Source organism: Myxocyprinus asiaticus, chromosome 4, assembly GCF_019703515.2.
Source record: "Myxocyprinus asiaticus isolate MX2 ecotype Aquarium Trade chromosome 4, UBuf_Myxa_2, whole genome shotgun sequence".
Classification (NCBI taxonomy): domain Eukaryota; kingdom Metazoa; phylum Chordata; class Actinopteri; order Cypriniformes; family Catostomidae; genus Myxocyprinus; species Myxocyprinus asiaticus.
In genome coordinates, this window is record NC_059347.1 from 14020196 (window position 1) to 14043743 (window position 23548).

At 37.8% G+C, this 23548-nt stretch overlaps 1 protein-coding gene across 4 annotated transcripts in view; it reads right to left on the reverse strand.

Moving 5' to 3' along the window:
- Window positions 1-504: 504 nt before the first annotated feature.
- The window catches only part of LOC127439847 (tyrosine-protein kinase Fer-like), a 61969-nt gene continuing 38925 nt past the window's right edge, over window positions 505-23548 (reverse strand). For 3 of the 4 annotated variants that reach the window (XM_051696097.1, XM_051696100.1, XM_051696098.1), the window contains 3 exons: window positions 20351-20505; window positions 11842-11964; window positions 505-8855 (listed from right to left, as the gene is read on the reverse strand). In XM_051696097.1, coding sequence (XP_051552057.1) covers window positions 8719-8855; window positions 11842-11964; window positions 20351-20505 — 415 coding nt within the window. In that variant the 3' untranslated portion in view covers window positions 505-8718. The other variant, XM_051696099.1, reaches the window with a different exon arrangement.

Here is a 23548-nt window from a genome sequence, read left to right on the forward strand (position 1 = left end):
GTTGAATGTCCATCAGAGAGATGTTATGAGCAAACAGAGACGGGTGAAAAAAGACTACATGGAAAAAAGATCAAGTCAACCGTTTATGTTTCCATATTTCCTCTTTCAGTGGGCAGGGCTGAAATAATCACTTTAAGCAATAGTTTGACAATCGTAAGTCCAGTGTTGCTTTTCTGCTCTTGTTCATGGTCAATTCAAGACAATTTTGAGCCGATCATTACCTGAAACAGCACTACTATGCTGTTATATATACATAAGGGGTTCTTTTAAAAAGCATACAACAGGCCAAAAGTGCAATCAATATATAAACTGTTTCCATCACAGAAATAAATAGTCCAGCACAGGGCAGTAGAATTCAAGGAAGGAGAATTGTCCACATGAATGACCAGTGAAAACACATTTACTTATAATTGTGTAATTTACAAATGGTCTTTCGTTATGAACGCATTAATAATGTATCCATAATGATCTCGCATTGCTATAGCGGCAATACGCAAGACACTGTTTTTTTTTTTTTTTTCAAATTGTAAGTTTACTTGATCACTATGAGCAAGTTAGATGTAGGAAAGTGAAATTAAAAACTAGTCTCTTGGAATAACACAAATACTGGTGATCACTTTAATACACTGACAGTAGGAGTTATGGTGAATGGCACAAAAAAAAAGCAAAGATTCAAATTCTAGGATAATATTACAGTATTTCAAATAAATAAAAACTATAGGGATAATTGCTTTGATGTTAAAAAGGCAAAAATAATAAGAGCTCACTCAAGTAGTTAAATTAATGTAAATTAATAGGGGGGGCATCTTTAATCTGAACCCAAAGGTGAAGCTCTATCATGCAAAGATACTACTCAAAACTGTATTATACAGTAGCTTTACGTATGAATTGTCACCAGTTCTGCATGATTAGCACATTTCATCACATTGATGTTTGGTCACATTAGAGTGATGGCAACAGAGGGGGAAAAAAATGGCAGACTAACAAGAAACAGTCATGTCTCTCTCTCTCTGGAATTATATATATAATTCCAAATGTGCAAACATTAGTGTAGAACTGATTCTGGGTCTTCACTGCGACTATTATAGCTGGAAAGACAATCAAAGTTGAGGCATATTCCATCCTGACAGACATCAACACTCTAATATCATTAGTTTGTGCAGTAATATAAAAGGAGAACCTACAAAATTACATTACTGAATCTACAAAAAAGTATTTACAAAATACAAAAGGAATGATATTAATAAAGTAAACCTTGAAGAAACCATTTAATTTTGACATATTTATGTGACTCAGGAGCTTGGAGGAGGTTGCTGGTTAAACACTGTTTGAGCAGTCTGCATGGACTCACGTGCAGGATATGAATTACAGATACCTACAATTCAATGCTAATACTTGATGTCACCGGCATAATTACTTCTAGTGAAAATGCTATTTTTTTTAATGAGTAATTACATTTGCACTAGTAAAAATGCAAATTCTTGATATAAAAATGATTACTCACGGAAATACCCGTTCTTGGGGGACAAAAGTACTGATATATGTTACTGCATTTTCACGTCATTCGCTCCTTTTCAAAAATGCAATTACGAATATCTAAAATTATTTTCTTACTAGTTGAAATTCCAATTTCATATATCAGCAATGTACTACTTGCTGGTAAAAGTGCTAATATATTTTTATATCAATAATTACATTACTAGTGAAAATGCCCATAACTGATATTAAAGGGATAGTTCACCCAAAAATGAAATTTCTCTCATCATTTACTCACCCTCATGCCATCCCAGATGTGTATGACTTTCTGTCTTCTGCAGAACACAAATGAAGATTTTTAGAAGAATATTTCAGCTCTGTAGGTCCATACAATGCAAGTGAATGGTGACCAGAACTTTGAAGCTCAAAAAAGCACAAAGTCGGTATAAAAGTAATCCATAAAACTCCAGTGGTTAAATCCATGTCTTCAGAAGTGAGATGATAAATGTGGGGGAGAAACAGATCAAAATGTAAGTCCTTTTTTTACTATAAATTTCCACTTTCACATTCTTCTTTTCTTGTTTTTTGGTGATTCGCATTTTTCGTGCATATTGCTACCAACTGGTCGGGGCTGAACAAAGGTGGAGATTTATAGTAAAAAAGGACTTAAATATTGATCTGTTTCTCACCTACACCGATCATATCACCTCTGAAGACATTGATTTAACCACTGGTGTCATATAGATCACTTTTAAGCTGCCTTTGTGCTTTTTGAGCTTCAAAGTTCTCATCACCATTCACTTGCATTTTATGGACCTACAGAGCTGAAATATTTTTCAAAAAAATCTTTGTTTGTGTTCTGCAGATGAAAGAAAGTCACACACATCTGGTAAGGCATGAGGGTGAGTAAATGATGAGAGAATTTTCATTTTTGGTGCCTTTAATAATTGAATTAAAAATAGTTAAAAAGAAAAACCCATAAATTTATTTTAACATGTTTGATTCAGTATTTCATACCATTCAGTTGAAGAGTTAAGATATCTTAAAAGGCTTTCTTAATAGTCACAATCACGGTACAGATATCTGAAACAAACATTGCCACTGGTGAAAACCAAATAAGCATTTTTTTAACTAGTTCAACTGCTGATTTCAGGAATGGACATTTTACTAGTAACAATACAACCATTATAAAAAAATAATAGAAGTAAACAGTAAGAAATACATATCAGCTCTGTATATTTGAAGAACAAAATAAATGACAGATCTCTGTAATTGAGTTTTGAACAGGACTGAATTGAGAGATCACTGTGAAATTCTGTTTATGAGAATTCAGTTAGAGACAGGGGTGGAAAGAGTACTGAAAAATAATACTCAAGTAAAAGTACTGTTACTTTTTAAATACTCTACTAAAAGTACTACTCTCTTACTCAAGTAAGAGTAAAAGAGTAGCTCATTTAAAAGTACTCATGAGTAGTGAGTATTGAGTACTGAGTTGTGAAAGCTATGCCCCTTTATAATAAAAACTCTGTGCTGCAATTTAAAAATGTAGCACACATACCGTAATTTACATTCCCTTCTATGGCTGTTTGCCAGAAAGAATAAAGAATATAGGTATTTTATAGGTGTTTGTGATTGACAACTTTTAAAATACATCACTTATGATACTGTAAACACTACATGAATCTGATTTAAAAAAATAAAAGGGTGACATGATTACAGAAATGAAAAGATAAAGTTATTTTCAATGTCATAATGTATGAAACAATTACATTAAAATCATTTTACATGCAGGGTCTAAATTTCCCTTAGTTATTGTTGCGCATAAAACATGTTCAAAACAATGCAAGGAATGCAAAAAAAAAAAAAAAAAAAAAGCACAAAAAAAAAAAATCAGGGCCACCTGGCGCGTCATGTCCCGCACAATAGAAGCTGTAGAGCAGTTGTTTGGTACAGGGGCCACATTGGGCTTCAAAGGAATAATTCACACAAAAATTTAAATTCTCTCATTATTTAGTCACCCTCATGCCATCCCAGATGTGTATGACTTTCTTGTTTCTGCAGAACACAAATTAAGATTTTTAGAAGACTATCTCATCTCTTTTGGTCCATACAGTGCAAGTGAATGGGTGCCAACATTTTGAAGCTCCAAAAATCACATAAGTCATCATAAAAGTAGCCTAATCCGTGTGACTCCAGTAGTTAAATCCGTGTCTTCAGAAGAGATATGATAGGTTGGGTGAGAAACAGATCAATATTTAAGTAAATTTTTACTATAAATTCTAAAAATCTTAATTTGTGTTCAGCAGAAGAAAGAAAGTCATACACATCTGGGATGGCATGAGGGTGAGTAAATGATGAGAGAATTTTCATTTTTGAGTGAACTATTTCTTTAAGTAGCACATGGGGGGGCCACATTGTCCTCCTTTTGAGATACAATTTTCCACATTGATTTAGTTCTTGTATCTTTTAAGCCCAGAAATAGATGTATTCTCATTCTCATGCATGATGCACAATTTCCTTTAGTTTGTGACTGGTGGAATATCCTGCCTGAAGTATTGCTCTACAAAGGTTGATACTTTTCTATTAGGCATTAGAAAAAACTTGATAAAGGCTAAGCATAATTATAAATTATTTTATCATCTCTACTTTCCTGGTAATTTATTATACAAATTAACACACTCTCTACATCAGGGGTCGGTATTATAAAAGAAACTAACAATATTATTAAATTTATTCTATTACATTAATACTTTTAAAGCTACTCAATTTATTCAGCCAAAAGTAGTGAGTGGTTTTCTCGTTTCCTTGTTATTGTTGTTTGATTAATAGCCTTTATATGACATATCCTACTAGACAGTGCTCAATTCGGTTACATGTACACTTCAAGTCCAACATATTGATACAAATATGATTTTTGTCCCACTGTTTACGTTCACTTTAGACCAAATCGTCTGTGTTCACATACAGTGGTGTGAAAAAGTGTTTGCCCTCTTCCTGATTTCTTATTTTTTTGCATGTTTGTCACACTTAAATGTTTCAGATCATCAAACAAGTTTAAATATTAATATCAAAGATAACACAAGTAAACACAAAATGCAGTTTTTAAATGAAGGTTATTAAGGGAAAACAAACCTACATGGCCCTGTGTGAAAAAGTGTTTGCCCCACCTGTTAAAACATAACTTAACTGTGGTTTATCACACCTGAGTTCAATTTCTCTAGCCACACCCAGGCCTGATTACTGCCACACCTGTTCTCAATCAAGAAATCACTTAAATAGGACCTGCCTGACAAAGTGAAGTAGACCAAAAGATCTTCAAAAGCTAGACATCATGCCGAGATCCAAAGAAATTCAGGAACAAATGAGAAAGAAAGTAATTGAGATCTATCAGTCTGGAAAAGGTTATAAAGCCATTTCTAAAGCTTTGGGACTCCAGAGAACCACAGTGAGAGCCATTATCCACAAATGGCGAAAACATGGAACAGTGGTGAACCTTCCCAGGAGTGGCCGGCCGACCAAAATTACCCCAAGAGCGCAGCTACAACTCATCCAAGAGGTCACAAAAGACCCCACAACAACATCCAAAGAACTGCAGGCCTCACTTGCCTCAGTTAAGGTCAGTGTTCATGACTCCACCATAAGAAAGAGACTGGGCAAAAATGGCCTGCATGGCAGAGTTCCAAGACGAAAACCACTGCTGAGCAAAAAGAACATTAAGGCTAGTCTCATTTTTGCCAGAAAACATCTTGATGATCCCCAAGACATTTGGGAAAATACTCTGTGGACTGACGAGACAAAAGTTGAACTTTTTGGAAGGTGTATCCCATTACATCTGGCGTAAAAGTAACACCGCATTTCAGAAAAAGAACATCATACCAACAGTAAAATATGGTGGTGGTAGTATGATGGTCTGGGGCTGTTTTGCTGCTTCAGGACCTGGAAGACTTGCTGTGATAAATGGAACCATGAATTCTGCTGTCTACCAAAAAATCCTTAAGGAGAATGTCCGGCCATCTGTTCGTGACCTCAAGCTGAAGCGAACTTGGGTTCTGCAGCAGGACAATGATCCAAAACACACCAGCAAGTCCACCTCTGAATGGCTGAAGAAAAACAAAATGAAGACTTTGGAGTGGCCTAGTCAAAGTCCTGACCTGAATCCTATTGAGATGCTGTGGCATGACCTTAAAAAGGCAGTTCATGCTCGAAAACCCTCCAATGTGGCTGAATTACAACAATTCTGCAAAGATGAGTGGGTCAAAATTCCTCCACAGCGCTGTAAAAGACTCATTGCAAGTTATTGCAAATGCTTGATTGCAGTTGTTGCTGCTAAGGGTGGCCCAACCAGTTATTAGGTTTAGGGGGCAATCACTTTTTCACACAGGGCCATATAGGTTTGGATTTTGTTTTCCCTTAATAATAACAACCTTCATTTAAAAACTGCATTTTGTGTTTACTTGTGTTATCTTTGACTAATATTTAAACTTGTTTGATGATATGAAACATTTAAGTGTGACAAACATGCAAAAAAATAAGAAATCAGGAAGGGGGCAAACACTTTTTCACACCACTGTAAATGCTTCACCAAGACGGACATTGGTGGAATTATAAAGAGTATTTGACCATTTAAGCGTGTACCCGCATTAGCACACACAAATTAACTGCCTGTCAATCAAGCACGCAGCTACAGACGTCAGGAAATAAAAAGTCAATCTTTAATATTTTATCTAGATCAACCAACCAGTGTTTGTCTTGCTATCGTGATCGATGTAATGAACACCCCTGGTCTAAATGTAGAACACAGGCTAAGTGTAGAAAATTACTCAAAAGTTTATCATCGATATCGATCTCTTTTGATTCCCTATTGACAACATTGCCTTAATCTCTCACATCAAACCAATAATCTCAGTGATAGATAGCTAAATTACAGGCTACATTATAGACACAGAATTTAGTAAGCGGAAATATGAAATTTACCTCGATATGTTTCTTCAAATTAGAGGCAGGATTAATGCTGATATCTGGCTTGAGCAAGCTAAACTCACACGACAGTCATGCAACTGGCCTTTTTCACTGCGAAAAGCCCGTTCAGGTGTTGAACTGTGCTTGAGGCATCCTCCACAGTTGGCGCCAGATCTACAGCTGCCATTCAAGTTTTTTAGCTGTGATTTGATTTGACGGGAGTCACGAGACTCTCCCTAGACAATCACGTTGATAGATACAAATAAAATCAGGACAGGGAAGTAGCGAACACAGACGGTGGGAAATTAGCGCATTAAAAGTACAGTTACAGCACTTAAAATGTACTCAAGTAAAAGTATACAATTTTTAAACTACTTAAAAAAGTACAATTCTTGGGAAAAAGTAGTTAATTACAGTAACGTGAGTATTTGTAATTCGTTACTTTACACCCCTGGTTACAGATATCAAGAACTGTTTTTTTTTTTTACAAGCTGAAATTCCATTTTTGATTTCAAGAATGGCATCATTTTTTTATATCAATAATTGTTTACTTGTCCAAACGTAACATAAATTAGCATTTTCACTAGTAGTAATTTCATTGCTGATAACGAATTAACATTTTAACTAGTAGAAAAATGTAACTATAGATATCCATAATTCATATCCTGCACATGATTAAAAGTCAATTTGGCTTGCCATACATGGGAGCATGGGTAAATAAAGAGCAATATAAACATGGAAAACAATGGCACCTGTACAACCTGGGAAAGTTTTAATACAGAACAAATCCTTGTCAAGCCAGACCTGTAATACTTGTGTAGGTAAATACATGTCTATTAGGTCTCAAGGATTGTTTGCAAAAGAAAACCTGATCGTAAAGGAGCAACAACATACGAACAGCACAAGAGTAAGATAGATACAAATAAACGTGCCTGTGACTAGTTTTGGTTGCTGGTTTTCCATACAGAGATCCCACAGTCAGTTTTGGACAGAGCTTGAGGTGATGGCCACATGGCATCTTTGTTGAATGTTAACGGGATAGTTCGCCCATAAATGAACATTCTGGCATCATTTACTCACCCTCATGCTGTTCCAAACCTGTATGAGTTTCTTTCTTCAATGGAACACAAAAGGAGATATTCAGCAGAAGGGAAGGGGAAGATTTTATGCAAACAACGGCTTAACTTCAGTCTCTTTCTCACACAAAGCTATCAAACGGCTTCAGAAATCTTAGAACACCACACACAAGGAATATGGACAACTTTTATGGTGCATTTGTGTCCTTTTTGGCAGTTTGAAAGCCCATGAGCATCATGAACATACTGCTAAACTTCTCCTTTTGTGTTCCATGGAAACAAACATGTCATAAGGGTTTGCAACAATATGATGGAGTAAACAATGACAGAATTTTTCATTTTTGGGTGTAACCATTCCTTGAAGTGAGAGGTATTTGGAGTATTTTGTGTAGACTGATGCTGTGTCCATTCAAATGGTCTCAAATACAATACATAAGCATACAGCCCGCCAGAATCATTTGATTTTGCATTAAGGCCATCTGACTGTACTATGTACTAAATTGCACTTAGGTAAACCTATGCATTTGGTCTCCTTGCTTTGATGAGTGCCGAAATGTTGGAATGTAACACACTGAAAGTCTTCTTACTGATGTAATACACTTCTTTTTGTGGAACCAATGCAGAGTTCCAACTCATTTACAGACATCAGCATATATGTCTGTTATCTCCCCAGAAAATATAAATGACATAAAATGACTTGAATATAAAACACCCAAAACCATCAAACAGGCTCAGGACTTAAAAAAACACACACAAAAAAACAGATAATCCTGTCTTATTGGGTGGACAAACGGTCCGATTTCCAACATTCATCCACATAGTGTTTTTTAATTATTTGAGAGAGTCACTAGTGTGGACACAGAAATACTCAATGGCATACTGACTACTCCTCTATAGGACAACATACATCTCACGTTCTGTCTGACCTAGCTTAACTGTTGCTCGATGGAGACTTACAGGACAAAATACAGGGGAAACCTGCATCATTTTGTCATCAGAGCAAAGCGGAGAACTCTCCCCATGCTAATGGCTCAAAACAGCTGGTGCATAGGCAGTTCACACAGTGATTATGTGACAGAGTACTCTTAAGTACAATAAAAGCATGTGATTTGGAGGGCGAAACATTGGTTATGTTGTTCTCTGTAGATTCAGGATCACCTGGAAGTATAGGATTGGTTCGGCCCTCTGGCCATGTCCTCATCAAAGGCTATTTTTTCTTGACGGCAGCCAGTTCTTTCTGAATGTCGGCGAATTTGGGTCGGTTTTCAGGCTTGTACTCCCAACACTGCTGCATGATCCTGTACACCTCATCTGGGCACTTCTGCGGGCAGGACATTCTATAACCTAAATTTGACACAAACATACTTTCTATAGCATTGTTGATTGTAAAAGATACAGACAATGGATATGCAAGAAAAACAATCAAAAAGCTAACAGTGAAAGAGAAATTGTCCGACGACAACTTGCCAACATGATATGAGCACCATCTTGACTTGTGGCTACATACGGAATGTAATTCTGGCATACGGTGTTCTATGTGTTTCCCATTAATTACCTAGACTGTGGCGGCCTAAACTAAACTAAACTGCTGTCCCGCACAGTTTCATAATGAACCGAAAATGTTTTTACACTTCTCATAATAACATAAAAGATCTATAATGTTGTGTTTTGCGCCGTACGCATGCATGCTCGCTCACTCACTCACTCACACACACACACACTGGAACCACCTGGCTGCATCTGAGACACCAAGGCATTTTGAAGACACAACATCGTTTGTAAGTAAGTAACGTTAACTAACGTTACAGTATCTACTGCAGTTATCCACTAGTCCAAACACACTTTTATCATTATCTATGTACGACAGCAAACAGATAATGTTACTGCAGAAGTTATCATTGATAATTAACGTTAATCTAACGTTAGCTAAGCGCGAGGTCTTGCTTTCCCACCGCAGGCACATCTCTCTCTGCATCAGCTCTGTTCAGTGAGTGGCAGAGAGGAGCAGCACATTCAGTTGACCGCACGGCAGCTGACATACACGTGAATGAGCTGCGCATGTGCAAACAGTGTTGCCAAGGACCAATCACTAATCTGTATTGTTTGCTCCTTTGTTTTAAACAATTTAATTTGACATTTTATTTTTATTCTTCTCATGCGCTTATCACTGTTTTATCACTCACTAACACAGGGGTTTAGTTCATTCCCGTTTCTGAACTCTCTGAATTCAGATCATTTATTTAGACATGACATAAAATACAGTGTACTTTATTCAAACACATAATAATAAACTTTATTAAACTTATATACACATGATACAAATATAAATACAAATACACGCAACCTTGGACATTACACACATATTCAAAAAATAGCGAACATATCACACTCTAAAATATACTCCCAAAATTATAGAAAAGAATGGGAGTTAATCCCTGAATTCAAGGGGTTGCTGAAGCCTTATGTGGGCAATGACACAAGGACTTACTGTCTTTACCAGAGGTGCCCAAGCTAGGGCCCGTGGGCCAAAGTTGGCCCGTGATGACCTTGGATTTGGCCTGCCTTGCCATAGGTGACGAGAGAGAAAAAAAAAAATGGCATTGATGCAGCTCTTCGTTTTTAATGAATCTTTTTGTTTTAACATTTTTTAGTTTTATTTTTGCATTACAAAAACTATAGCTTATTTGAAAAGAAGAGAGTATAAGTGATTTGGTTTTTAAAAATGTATATGCGTATTTCAGTGACCTTTAAATAAGTGCTGTTGGAAAGTTCACTCCATTGGCCATCCCAGGTGCCACCCCAAAATCTTAACTATGATTGGCCAGCTCCAAAGTCGGAGGTGTGCCTTCAATAACACCAGACTGAGCCTAGTTGGTTTAAAACGGAGTGGGAACGGAAGCAGTGTCAAGAAATGACAGGTAATTAGGTGGACTCGCGGAACAGTGCGTACAGTCATCCGAAATGAAATATGGCTTGAACGCACGCTATACGTTGTGCATTATATCATATCCGCATGAATGCGGAATTTTTAATAACCATATGATACAAAGGCATATTTCGGCAGGTTTTTAATCATAATCATATTTTGGAGTCAACTAAATTAATAGGCCTCTCAATTTTTTTATTTGCAGAAATGTGTGTCGTAGCTTTTATTTCCTTTCATAATATAATGCATTCAGCATAATCACTTCTTAAGAAGCAAAATAGGCTACAATTCAAGTTTTTGATATCACAACAGGAAAACAGTTTTAATGTCAAATAAAAGTAGGCTAAATGCATTAACTACGCAAAAACATTTTACAGCATTGTTTAATTAAATAATCCTATTACATTTGGCATTCCCAATAAATGATAATACTGAATGAAATCCAGGACAATGTGTAGCCTAGGTCTATGATAAGAAATATCTTTAATATCTTCTTTGTCACAAAACAAAACAATATCCTACTTGATAGTATTACGTCATGCCATTGTATTTTCATCTCTCCAAAACGGCACAGAACTACCATGTGTTAAATGTGAGGAGATGTGCTGTTCTTAAAGAGACAGTAACCATGTTTTAAGAGACGCGTACATTTAGTCGTTTAGCAGACATTTGATCCAAAGTGACACACAAATGAGAAAGAGACACAACATTGGGCACCTCTGGTCTTTACCGTCCCTGACTGAAAACAGAACATCCTTCTTGTGGTTTGTTACCGTCTTGATTAAATGACTACTAGAGCAGACCACCCACCACAGTCTCACAAAATCCTGTGGGAAACACGGAGCATACTGTATAGTATATACTGTATACAATGCAAACAAAAAATTATTTTGCCTTTTAATTATCAAAACTTAAAATGTACTGTTAAAATAACTGCCATGAATTGATCTTGTTGAGATAACTCAATTATCCAAGTTTTTGTTGGCTGAATCAAAAGTGTATTTTAGAGTGTACTGCTCACTACTTTTAAGAAATACTATGTGAAACAGTACACATTATGCAGAGATAATAATACACTATTGTCACATTAGCTCATCACATTGCATGTTTAATTCAGTGAGTGGCTTCCAGCTGTCGTCTTGGAGATAAAATTTGTTACATCACATTTTTAATTCAATTTTTACACATTTATAATCCAATTGTGTGTAATAAATCTCTTAACGCTTGGCAGACTTATCAAATATTGAGTCAAGAAGATTCCTGGTTGATATTACTTCCAGTTGATTCGTCAAGTTGGAAATGGAAGGTGCGAACTGCGTGGGATACAGTACTTGTGCCTAACAGTTGTTTACATTGACACATTAGGCTGCTTGTGTGCTGACGTCACCAACAAATGGGTTTTACCTTTCTCCACTTGTTCTCGAGCCTGCTGGTTGGTCATGCCTGGATAAGGACACACTCCTAGACTAAAGGTTTCCCACAGGAGGATCCCATAGCTCCACACATCACTCTCTGAGCTGTATCTCCCTGTAATTCAAACAAATCCAAACATAAATCTAGAGCTAACCTGAGAAGCAGCACTGCTCAACTGAACGGAGTTACCTCTGGTGACAACCTGATGGCTTGACCAAATACAGTGCATCCGGAAAGTATTCATAGCACTTCACTTTTTCCACATTTTGTTATGTTACAGCCTTACTCCAAAATGGATTAAATTCATTATTTTCCTCAAAATTCTACAAACAATACCCCATAATGACAATGTGAAAGAAGTTTGCTTGAAATCTTTGCAAATTTATTACAAAAAAAAAAAAAAAAAAAAAAATCACATGTACATAAGTATTCACAGCCTTTGCCATGACACTCAAAATTGAGCTCAGGTGCATCCTGTTTCCACTGATCATCCTTGAGATGTTTCTACAACTTGATTGGAGTCCACCTGTGGTAAATTCAGTTGATTGGACATGATTTGGAAAGGCACACAACTGTCTATGTAAGGTCCCACAGTTAACCAAGAAGTCCAAGGAATTGTCTGTAGACCTCCGAGACAGGATTGTATCGAGGCACAGATCTGGGGAAGGGTACAGAAAAATGTCTTCAGCATTGAAGGTCCCAATGAGCACAGTGGCCTCCATCATCCGTAAATGGAAGAAGTTTGGAACCACCAGGACTCTTCCTAGAGCTGGCCACCCGGCCAAACTGAGCGATCGGGGGAGATCGGGGCCTTAGTCAGGGAGGTGATCAAGAACCCGATGGTCACTCTGACAGAGCTCCAGCATTTGTCTGTGGAGAGAGGAGAACCTTCCAGAAGAACAACCATCTCTGCAGCACTTAACCAATCAGGCCTGTATGGTAGAGTGGCCAGACGGAAGCCACTCCTCAGTAAAAGGCACATGACAGCCCGCCTGGAGTTTGCCAAAAGGCACCTGAAGGACTCTCAGACCATGAGAAACAAAATTCTCTGGTCTGATGAAACAAAGATTGAACTCTTTGGCCTGAATGGCAAGCGTCATGTCTGGAGGAAACCAGGCACTGCTCATCACCTGGCCAATACCATCCCTACAGTGAAGCATGGTGGTGGCAGCATCATGCTGTGGGGATGTTTTTCAGCGGCAGGAACTGGGAGACTAGTCAGGATCGAGGGAAAGATGAATGCAGCAATGTACAGAGACATCCTTGATGAAAACCTGCTCCAGAGCGCTCTGGACCTCAGACTGGGGCGAAGGTTCATCTTCCAACAGGACAACGACCCTAAGCACACAGCCAAGATAACAAAGGAGTGGCTCCGGGACAATGTCCTTGTGAACAATGTGTGAACATGTCCTTGAGTGGATCAGCCAGAGCCCAGACTTGAACCCGATTGAACATCTCTGGAGAGATCTGAAAATGGCTGTGCACCGACGCTCCCCATCCAACCTGATGGAGCTTGAGCGGTCCTGCAAAGAAGAATGGGAGAAACTGCCCAAAAATAGGTGTGCCAAGCTTGTAGCATCATACTCAATAAGACTTGAGGCTGTAATTGGGCCAAAGGTGCTTCAACAAAGTATTAAGCAAAGGCTGTGAATACAGGTGCATCTCAATAAATTAAAATGTCTTGGAAAAGTTCATTTATTTCAGTAATTCAACTCAAATTGTGAAACTCGTGTATTAAATAAATTCAATGCACACAGACTGAAGTAGTTTAAGTCTTTGGTTCTTTTAATTGTGATGATTTTGGCTCACATTCAACAAAAACCCACCAATTCACTATCTCAAAAAATTAGAATATGGTGACATGCCAATCAGCTAATCAACTCAAAACACCTGCAAAGGTTTCCTGAGCCTTCAAAATGGTCTCTCAGTTTGGTTCACTAGGCTACACAATCATGGGGAAGACTGCTGATCTGACAGTTGTCCAGAAGACAATCATTGACACCCTTCACAAGGAGGGTAAGCCACAAACATTCATTGCCAAAGAAGCTGGCTGTTCACAGAGTGCTGTATCCAAGCATGTTAACAGAAAGTTGAGTAGAAGGAAAAAGTGTGGAAGAAAAAGATGCACAACCAACCAAGAGAACCGCAGCCTTATGATTGTCAAGCAAAATCGATTAAAGAATTTGGGTGAACTTCACAAGGAATGGACTGAGGCTGGGGTCAAGGCATCAAGAGGCACCACACACAGACATGTCAAGGAATTTGGCTACAGTTGTCGTATTCCTCTTGTTAAGTCACTCCTGAACCACAGACAACGTCAGAGGCATCTTACCTGGGCAAAAGAGAAGAAGAACTGGACTGTTGCCCAGTGTTCCAAAGTCCTCTTTTCAGATGAGAGCAAGTTTTGTATTTCATTTGGAAACCAAGGTCCTAGAGTCTGGAGGAAGGGTGGAGAAACTCATAGCCCAAGTTGCTTGAAGTCCAGTGTTAAGTTTCCACAGTCTGTGATGATTTGGGGTGCAATGTCATCTGCTGGTGTTGGTCCATTGTGTTTTTTGAAAACCAAAGTCACTGCACCCGTTTACCAAGAAATTTTGGAGCACTTCATGCTTCCTTCTGCTGACCAGCTTTTTAAAGATGCTGATTTCATTTTCCAGCAGGATTTGGCACCTGCCCACACTGCCAAAAGCACCAAAAGTTGGTTAAATGACCATGGTGTTGGTGTGCTTGACTGGCCAGCAAACTCACCAGACCTGAACCCCATAGAGAATCTATGGGGTATTGTCAAGAGGAAAATGAGAAACAAGAGACCAAAAAATGCAGATGAGCTGAAGGCCACTGTCAAAGAAACCTGGGCTTCCATACCACCTCAGCAGTGCCACAAACCGATCACCTCCATGCCACGCCGAATTAAGGCAGTAATTAAAGCAAAAGGAGCCCCTACCAAGTATTGAGTACATATACAGTAAATGAACATACTTTCCAGAAGGCCAACAATTCACTAAAAATGTTTTTTTTATTGGTCTTATGATGTATTCTAATTTTTTGAGATAGTGAATTGGTGGGTTTTTGTTAAATGTGAGCCAAAATCATCACAATTAAAAGAACCAAAGACTTAAACTACTTCAGTCTGTGTGCACTGAATTTATTTAATACACGAGTTTCACAATTTGAGTTGAATTACTGAAATAAATGAACTTTTCCACGACATTCTAATTTATTGAGATGCACCTGTACTTATGTACATGTGATTTTTTTATTTTTAATAAACTTGCAAAGATTTCAAACAAACTTCTTTCACATTGTCATTATGGGGTATTGTTTGTACAATTTTGAGGAAAACAATGAATTTAATCCATTTTGGAATAAGGCTGTAACATAAACAAAATGTGGAAAAAGTGAAGCGCAGTGAATACTTTCCAGATGCACTGTATATAATACATAACATTCACAGTAGTCAATTCACACATATGATATTTTTCAATCAGAGCAATTTATTTAAATCAGATGGGAAAATTAAAGTGGCTGGAGTAACAAAAAATAGGAACTGGGTGTCTGTCAACTCAATCTTGACAGGCACTTCCACTGTAGAAAACGTTGTGGTTATAACGGGAGCACAGAAATCTACATTTATGTGACGTAGTTGTCTTGCGATAGTCTAGCCCAAGGGGTTTCCAAAGTCTTAAACAGTAAGCCCCCCTTCTGACAAAATTTACAAGACTGTGCACATTACAAGGTACATGTACATATATATAAACATTTTGCACATTCTTGTCCTTAGAACTTAAGTCCTAATGTAATGCTCAAGATTGCTCAAAGTTCCACTTTCAGGGTCAATTTATAATGGGAAGGGTTTTAATTTTTTTAGGAGGTACCTAGGTAAGTATAGTGTGCATGCAGAACATTTCAGGTTTGAGACTTCTCTTTTTTTTTTTATGGGGGCGAGAAAGTGCAATTTGTTAAAATTCCCCTCACTTTCGTGTTGAATATCTCTGGTGGGGGACCAGATATGAACCTGAAATTTTCACATAAATAAGTCCTCTCTTACAGCAGAATGCTACTATAATGTTGAGTTTGAGCTTCCACTGGTTACAGAGCTAGGGCTAGTAGAAATCTGGGGAAAAGCCTACTTTATTCATGCATTTTGAGAAATGAACAGATGTAATATAAGCATAACAAATAATAAAAATGAACAATATTTTACAGTAATTATGTTTATGACTGACAAACAATAGCTTATGCTTGTCAATGAGGTCTAAAATGTTACTACTTTTGATATTGGCAACAGTGAATCATGATCTATCACAGGGTTCTTCAAAATATTTTACTAAAAAAAGCATTTAGTTTTAAGTAACCTTAATGAACTGTATGTGGAGTTTAACTGTTGGAACTGAGTTGGAACTGAGGCTAAAATGGTGTGTGCTGTCAGGAGTATCTGGAACTCACACTGTTTGTGTCTGCAAACAACATCAGAACATCAAGCTGATGGTTGAGTCAGCAAAGCTAAAAGTGGACAACAAGGGGCCTGCTGGAACTTCTAGTCTGTGACATAAACAGTAATGACTGCATGCTCAACAAGTGTGACCAGTGTCCAGGTATAGGGGCCTTACTGCAGATGCTTGAAGAGTCAGACAAAGACGACACACTTCCTGATAATATCACCTTTAAGCAGTGGGCTATGACTGACAGACCAGATATGATCGAAGTCGTTCTCCCAAGGGATGAATTCTGTTTCTCTGGCTGAGAAACTCAATGTGTTAAAGACACACCATTGGTTGAGGACATCAGTGTTCAAAACTGTGATGTTTTTGTAAAATTCTTCCACCCACCTGGAACATCATTCAAAATGTCTACTGAGGACAAATTGTGGGTTCCCATGAACAATGTTCTCAGACAACTGACACCTGCCGAATTGAGTACTGTCACCGGACGCTTCCATAACATTTCAGAGAGACTGAGTGAGGAAATCTTACAGCTTCTAATAAAACATGTAAAATACTGTTCGTTTTTATTATGCTAACATTTCTCAAAATGCATGAATAAAGTAGGCTTTCCCCCAGATTTCTACCAGACCTAGCTCTGTAACCAGTGGAATCTCAAAATTTTTACAGCAGAATGCTACTATAGAGGGCTTATTTCTGTGAAAATGTCAGGTTCCTATCTGGTCCCCAATCAGAGATATTTAACCCGATATTGAGGGAAATTTAAAAAAATTGAATAACAAGAGAAGTCTCAAACCTGAAATGTTCTGCATGCACACTATACTTACCTAGGTACCTCCTAAAAAAATTAAAACCCTTCCCATTATAAATTGACCCTAAAAGTGGAACTTTGAGCAATCTTGAGCATTACATTAGGACTTAAGTTCTAAGTCTAAGGAACAAGAATGTACAAAATGTTTATATATGTTCATGTACCTTGCTTCAGAGATCAATTTTTGTTCCAAGGAGCCAGGACCATTCTGAGCCGAAATATTGAGGTTTCCTTAAACAGCTGTGTAACTAAAATTTGTTGTGTGCCATGACACAAAGATGGCCGTTGTAGTTAAAGTAAAATAAAAATAAAAAAACAGGTGGTTTTGCAATACCAATACATAAAGATAATCAAAAAATTAGGAAAATTAAAAATGGTCAAGCAACTAACTTTACAATTATTGGACCACTTGAGATGGACTGACCCAATTGCGATTATGCCGATTAATTGTCTGTTTTAGGGCTTTCGGGTCATATAAATTGTCATATTTATTAAGGTGTATGTGTGCTTCAGACACCTTAAGAAGTCATTTTTACATATTAAACTTCAAATATACAAATCAAATAATACAATAGGGATATATGATTTCCTTTTAAGGCTTTAAAAACGTATGAATGACAAACATTTTTTAATACCAAAATATTTCTAAATACTTGAAATATGTCTCTCTTTTTGGTCAACTTTAGTTTTGGTCAATTTTACATTTACACTTGTTTTTGGAACTCATATTTTACATTATATTTTTTTAATAAAAAAAAGTATGTATATTTTTAATATATTTATATTATGTATATTATATTCAAATAAAATTCTTAAAATTCCCTTATTAGGGCATTGAAATGTGATTGGAATTTGAAATGCACAATAATTGTGGCTATCTCAAATAACCCTGATCAGACGATTATTTTATTTATTTTTTATTTTTTTTTGGATTTTTCCCCTTGGATTCGAACTAGCGAACTCCAGGGGTGATAGCCAGCGTCTTTTACCACTGAGCTACCCAGGCCCCCTGATCAGACGATTATTTAGTAATTGCAACAGGTCTACTGGTGCATGATTAATGGCTATAAGTATTTTATACAATATATAAAAATGTATAAATTATATGTATGTAAAATTTATAAAATGTAAACTGTATATTGCATTATTTTTTTATTAAATGTTTGTCCTAATGACAATGGGATTACTTAACTGTTTTTAGCATTTGCTATATACATTTGTTATAAACAATGAGCCAGTCTCTTTCTTTATGTGAAACTTCACTTGTTACAAACACATGAAGCCCCGATATTATGTTGAACTCATATCATGTTGACACGTCGTGATTTCCACATATTTTCGGATTTTCTACATAAACTGGCAACCAAAAGTTTGGCATAATGTAGAGATTTTGCTCTTATTAAAAAAATGTTCAGAACATCTTAAACTACAAAAGTGTTCTTATCAAAAAATCCTCCACGTGCAGCATTAGCTTTGCAGATCCTTGGCATTCTAGCTGTCAGTTTGTCCAGATACTCAGGTGACATTTCACTCCACACTTCCTGTAGCACTTGCCATAGATGTGGCTGTCTTGTCGGACATTTCTCACGCACCTTACAGTCTAGCTGATCCCACAAAAGCTCAGTGGGGTTAAGATCCATAACACTCTCTTCAATTATCTGTTGTCCAATGTCTGTGTTTCTTTGCCCACTCTAACCTTTTCTTTTTGTTTTTCTGTTTCAAAAGTGGCTTTTTCTTTGCAATTCTTCCCATAAGGCCTGCACCCCTGAGTCTTCTCTTTACTGTTGTACATGAAACTGGTGTTGAGCGGGTAGAATTCAATGAAGCTGTCAGCTGAGGACATGTGAGGCGTCTATTTCTCAAACTAGAGACTCTGATGTACTTATCCTCTTGTTTAGTTGTACATCTGACCTTCCACATCTCTTTCTGTCCTTGTTAGAGCCAGTTGTCCTTTGTCTTTGAAGACTGTAGTGTACACCTTTGTATGAAATCTTCTGTTTTTTGGCAATTTCAAGCATTGTATAGCCTTCATTCCTCAAAACAATGATTGACTGATGAGTTTCTAAAGAAAGCTGTTTCTTTTTTGCCATTTTTGACCTAATATTGACCTTAAGACATGCCAGTCTGTTGCATATTGTGACAACTCAAAAACAAACACAAAGACAATGTTAAGCTTAATTTAATGAACCAAATAGCTTTCAACTGTTTGATATAATGGCAAGTGATTTTCTAGTACCAAATTAGCAATTTAACATGATTACTCAAGGATAAGGTGTTGGAGAGATGGCTGCTGGAAATGGGGCCTGTTTAGATTTGATCAAAAATGATTTTTTGTGATCAGTTGAATGCCACTTTGGTGAATTAAAAGTACCAGTTTCCTTCCGAAACAGCAAAATCTGTACATTATTCCAAACTTTTGGCTGCCAGTGTATGTGCCGCCACATGAGTTCTGAGAAAATCCTTTATGTGTCCTAGATAAACTTGTGCAGCTAAGTTTTCTACTGAGTCACAACAGATGTTCTTGACGGTTTATGTCATTTGATTTACTCATGTCTCTTACATCGTCAGAGAGCATCAGAATATCATTCTTACAATAAGAATTTAACCATGTATTATGTTGCAGTTCGTAAAAAATGTACCAGCCAAATGCTGCATTGATTCCTTAATCTCTGGTTCTCCCTCTATACACCACACCAGAATATTTGTACAAATGTACAGAGGCAGAGCTATATGGCGTTAAAATAGATCTGCGAGTGCACAGAACACATTTTGTGCAAGAGTGAATGGAACCCACGTTAAAGCAGAGAGATTTGTGCTCATGCAACTGGTACATGGACGCTCTCTCGCTTGACATGCATGAGGTCTCGACATTATATATTTTATAATGCCACAGCGCTACGGTCTATCAAGCTATTAATTTTCATTTATCTTCACAATACATTTTATTGTTTATTTATCTTTTGTTTTTACAAGGTGAATTTATCTTCATTCTCTGCGCCTCCCCTTTTTGAAAACGATGGGTCTAGCCAGATTGAGTTGTATGAAAAACTTTATGTAGTGCGGACTCTTTTTGAGTGCAATTTCCATAAAATTATCCAGTAATCACAAACAACTGGAAAAGTCAAGGAAATTCATCAGTCAAAAGGAGTGGGAACCCTGAGACACTTCAGAAAAGTAATCTTACTGGAATAAGGAGCAAACTTTCAAAAATGTTACAAACATGAACATGGAAACCTGTCTGCATTACCATAGTTCAGTGCTTCTGGTGCAGTCCACTTGATCGGGATCTGTTTGAGGCCAGATGAGGAGTAAATGCCATCATCCTCCTGCCGGGACATCCCAAAATCACTGATCTTCAGCACGTTATTTTCTCCCACAAGGCAGTTCCGAGCAGCCAGATCTCTGTAAGATTAACAGCAACACTGTAACGTGACCACAGCAACAATGCCCAGGAACATGTATTAAGAAATCAGTTAAATTCTGATGCTGTTTAGCTTCATTAGCAAATGGTAAACATGAACAGACTGCAACGTATTTTCAAGTAGAGTGCATATGATGTCACAAAGAGCCAAGACTTCTATGGAATCCAAAAGATGATGTTAGGCATAATGATAAAGGTGTAGTATGTAAAAATTTTCATGTAATATTCAACCTTTTTTTTTGCCAATGTGTGAACGGCTTGTAACGCAACTTAAAAAATGAGCCCTTCCCGGACTTCCTAGGTCGCCTATTAAAGCCTGCAGACTGATTATCATGCGAAGGGAGCGGGTCGGTTTTGCCGGGAAAATCCAAATGATGTGACGTTTATCTGCGCTCCCGAGAGCCTTGCCTCAGTGCTTCTCTTCCACTATTCAACAGCTACAACAAACAGTTGCAACACTAGGTAACGTTATCTTAGAGATGGAATCCAGCAAATGGCCAGCGCCCAGCAAAACACCGACTCCTACACAAACTCCGAGTAAGCAAAAATTAGCTACTGAATCCCGTCTGGCTAAGCGGGAACGTGATCATGGTCGAGTGAAAACTAGAGTGAACATCGGCAGGGTGTTTGATTCCTGGAGGGACCTTCATTCAGTTTTGGGGATCAAAACCAACCCTGAATTGGCACTGGACAGGTAAGCTTACATAACTGCAAAGCATGTGAAATCTGCCATAAGGACTGATCTGTGTAATTTTAGCTAACTTGATCTTGCCTGCTAATGCTGACGAATTGCATACTACCTTGCTTCGTAACTTTCAAATAATTTCAACGATCTTCTCTTTGTACTAAAAGTCAGGTATACAGGATAAATTTAGGCAAATATGCTGGTTTCTTTTCTTTTTTATGGAATTTTCCCCTTTTTCACCCAATTTGGAATGCCCAATTACCAATGCGCTTTTTAAGTCCTCGTGGTCGCATAGTGATTTGCCTCAATCCGGGTGGCAGAGGTCGAATCCAAGCTGCCTCCGCGTCTGAGACCGCCAACCCGCACATCTTATCACATGGCTTGAGCGTGTTGCCACGGAGACATAGCGCGTGTGGAGGCTTCACGCCATCCACCGCGGCATCCACGCTCAGCTCACCACGTGCCATACCGAGAACGCACCACATTATAGCGACCACGAGGAGGTTACCCAATTGGTTTCTTGATTGTTGTACAACATATAACATACAAAACATACATAACAGTGCAGTGCAACAGTAAACTGTCTAGTATAGTTTGGTAGTATGTAGCTGTATGTGTGTATCAGTATTCTATGTTAGCTGATAAGTAGTTTTAGTTTAGTCTCAAAGTTTGTAGTAAAACAATCATAACTGTGTAATTTTAATTATGCTACCTGCATCTGTCAGCATGATGCCGGTGAATCACGTTGTCTCTTTGTACATTACGTCATTGTTTTGGTCGATGCTCACATCTCTGTGGAGTGTGTAGCACCAGGTAGCTGGCTGCAGTTCACTTAACAGCCACAGGTGTCATTAATAACAAGGGTTTCTGAATCTTACATACTGCACCTTTAAAGACTGACAGTCTCAGTCACCATTCACTTCCATTGTATGGATAAAAGATGCAATGAAAGTGAATAGTGAGTGAGACTGTCATTCTGCCTAACATCTTTCTTTGTACTCCACAGAAGACAGAAAGTCATACAGGTTTGAAACAAAATGAGGTAGAATTGAAGTTAGTTTATGGCACTAATTTTAAGAGTGACTGGGTAGATCAAATCATAAGAAACACATCTTCATCATTCAAAATTTAAAACAGGACCTCATTTATTTTTATTGTGCTTTTTGTCATGCCTATCTCTACACCAGGCTCATCATCACATTCATAAAATAACATAAACGTAGTATTTCCAACCAGCCATTTGTGATTCAAGTCTATGGCTACTGCTGTGGCACACACTGGCGTTTATGCTGAGCATACATCCTCAGCTAGAGAAGCACATTAGGCTACCACATCTCAAAAATTGCCTTGCTGACAGAGACAGTGAGGGGGGGAAGTGGAATAGAGAAGGGTGATCTGACAGAAAGGTGTTCAAACCACGACCGACCCCTAAAATGATCATGTCTGATGGTAAATGGATTTTAGCAAGGTGCTGATAGAGCCGTGGCTTTGAGAGCGGTGAGAGCTCATTTCCGAGCCGAGACTCTCAGCAGGCTGGCCCCGGACTCAAACAGCACAATGCACCAAAGCTCATTTCACAGTTTAAAAATCACCAACAGAAAGCAGCAAGAAAAATGGGGCAGGAAGGTGCTGCAAGGTCCTGATGTTTTATTGGGTTGCTGAGTTGTTTAGATAAAGAGAAACTGTTGTGCCACTGGTGATGCCGTACCATTTCTGGACAGTTCAAGAGGATATCAATGCATTATAAGCAACAAATGTCTAACTTGCATTATTACACAGTTTCCGGAATACTTGATTCTGATTGGTCAATCGTAGCATTTTGTGGTCAAATACTTTTGTACAAGGTGTGCTAAAATGTATAACTGACCATTATCCCAGACTATGGCTATGATTTCTTACATAGCCACACAAGTGTAATGTCTCTCGTATCACTTTGTGGTCTGTTTCTTCTCACATATTAAAATAAATTAAACTTAAATCAATATTTCATGTGCCTCTATTAATTAATTTGGTGAGTAGCCATGTAAAAAGGGCCCCACTTCGTGTCAGGGTACTGATCACAGTGTCGAGGTTTATTTTTCAGTAACGACCTGCTGACACATTTAACACAGTGTCAGTACTTGATACAATGCGATGAAATGTAAAGCAATGAATAACATTCTTTCATGTTCCATCTTCCAAGTCAAACTTGCCATTGAAAATCATGTGGGTTTGGAACTACAAGAGAGTGAGTATTGATGACAGAATTGTATTTATGGGTTTGATATTCCTTTCAGTTTTTGTCGTAACCAGCCACGACTGCCAACGATTTTCAAAGAGTTTTAGTATGGACAGTGAAA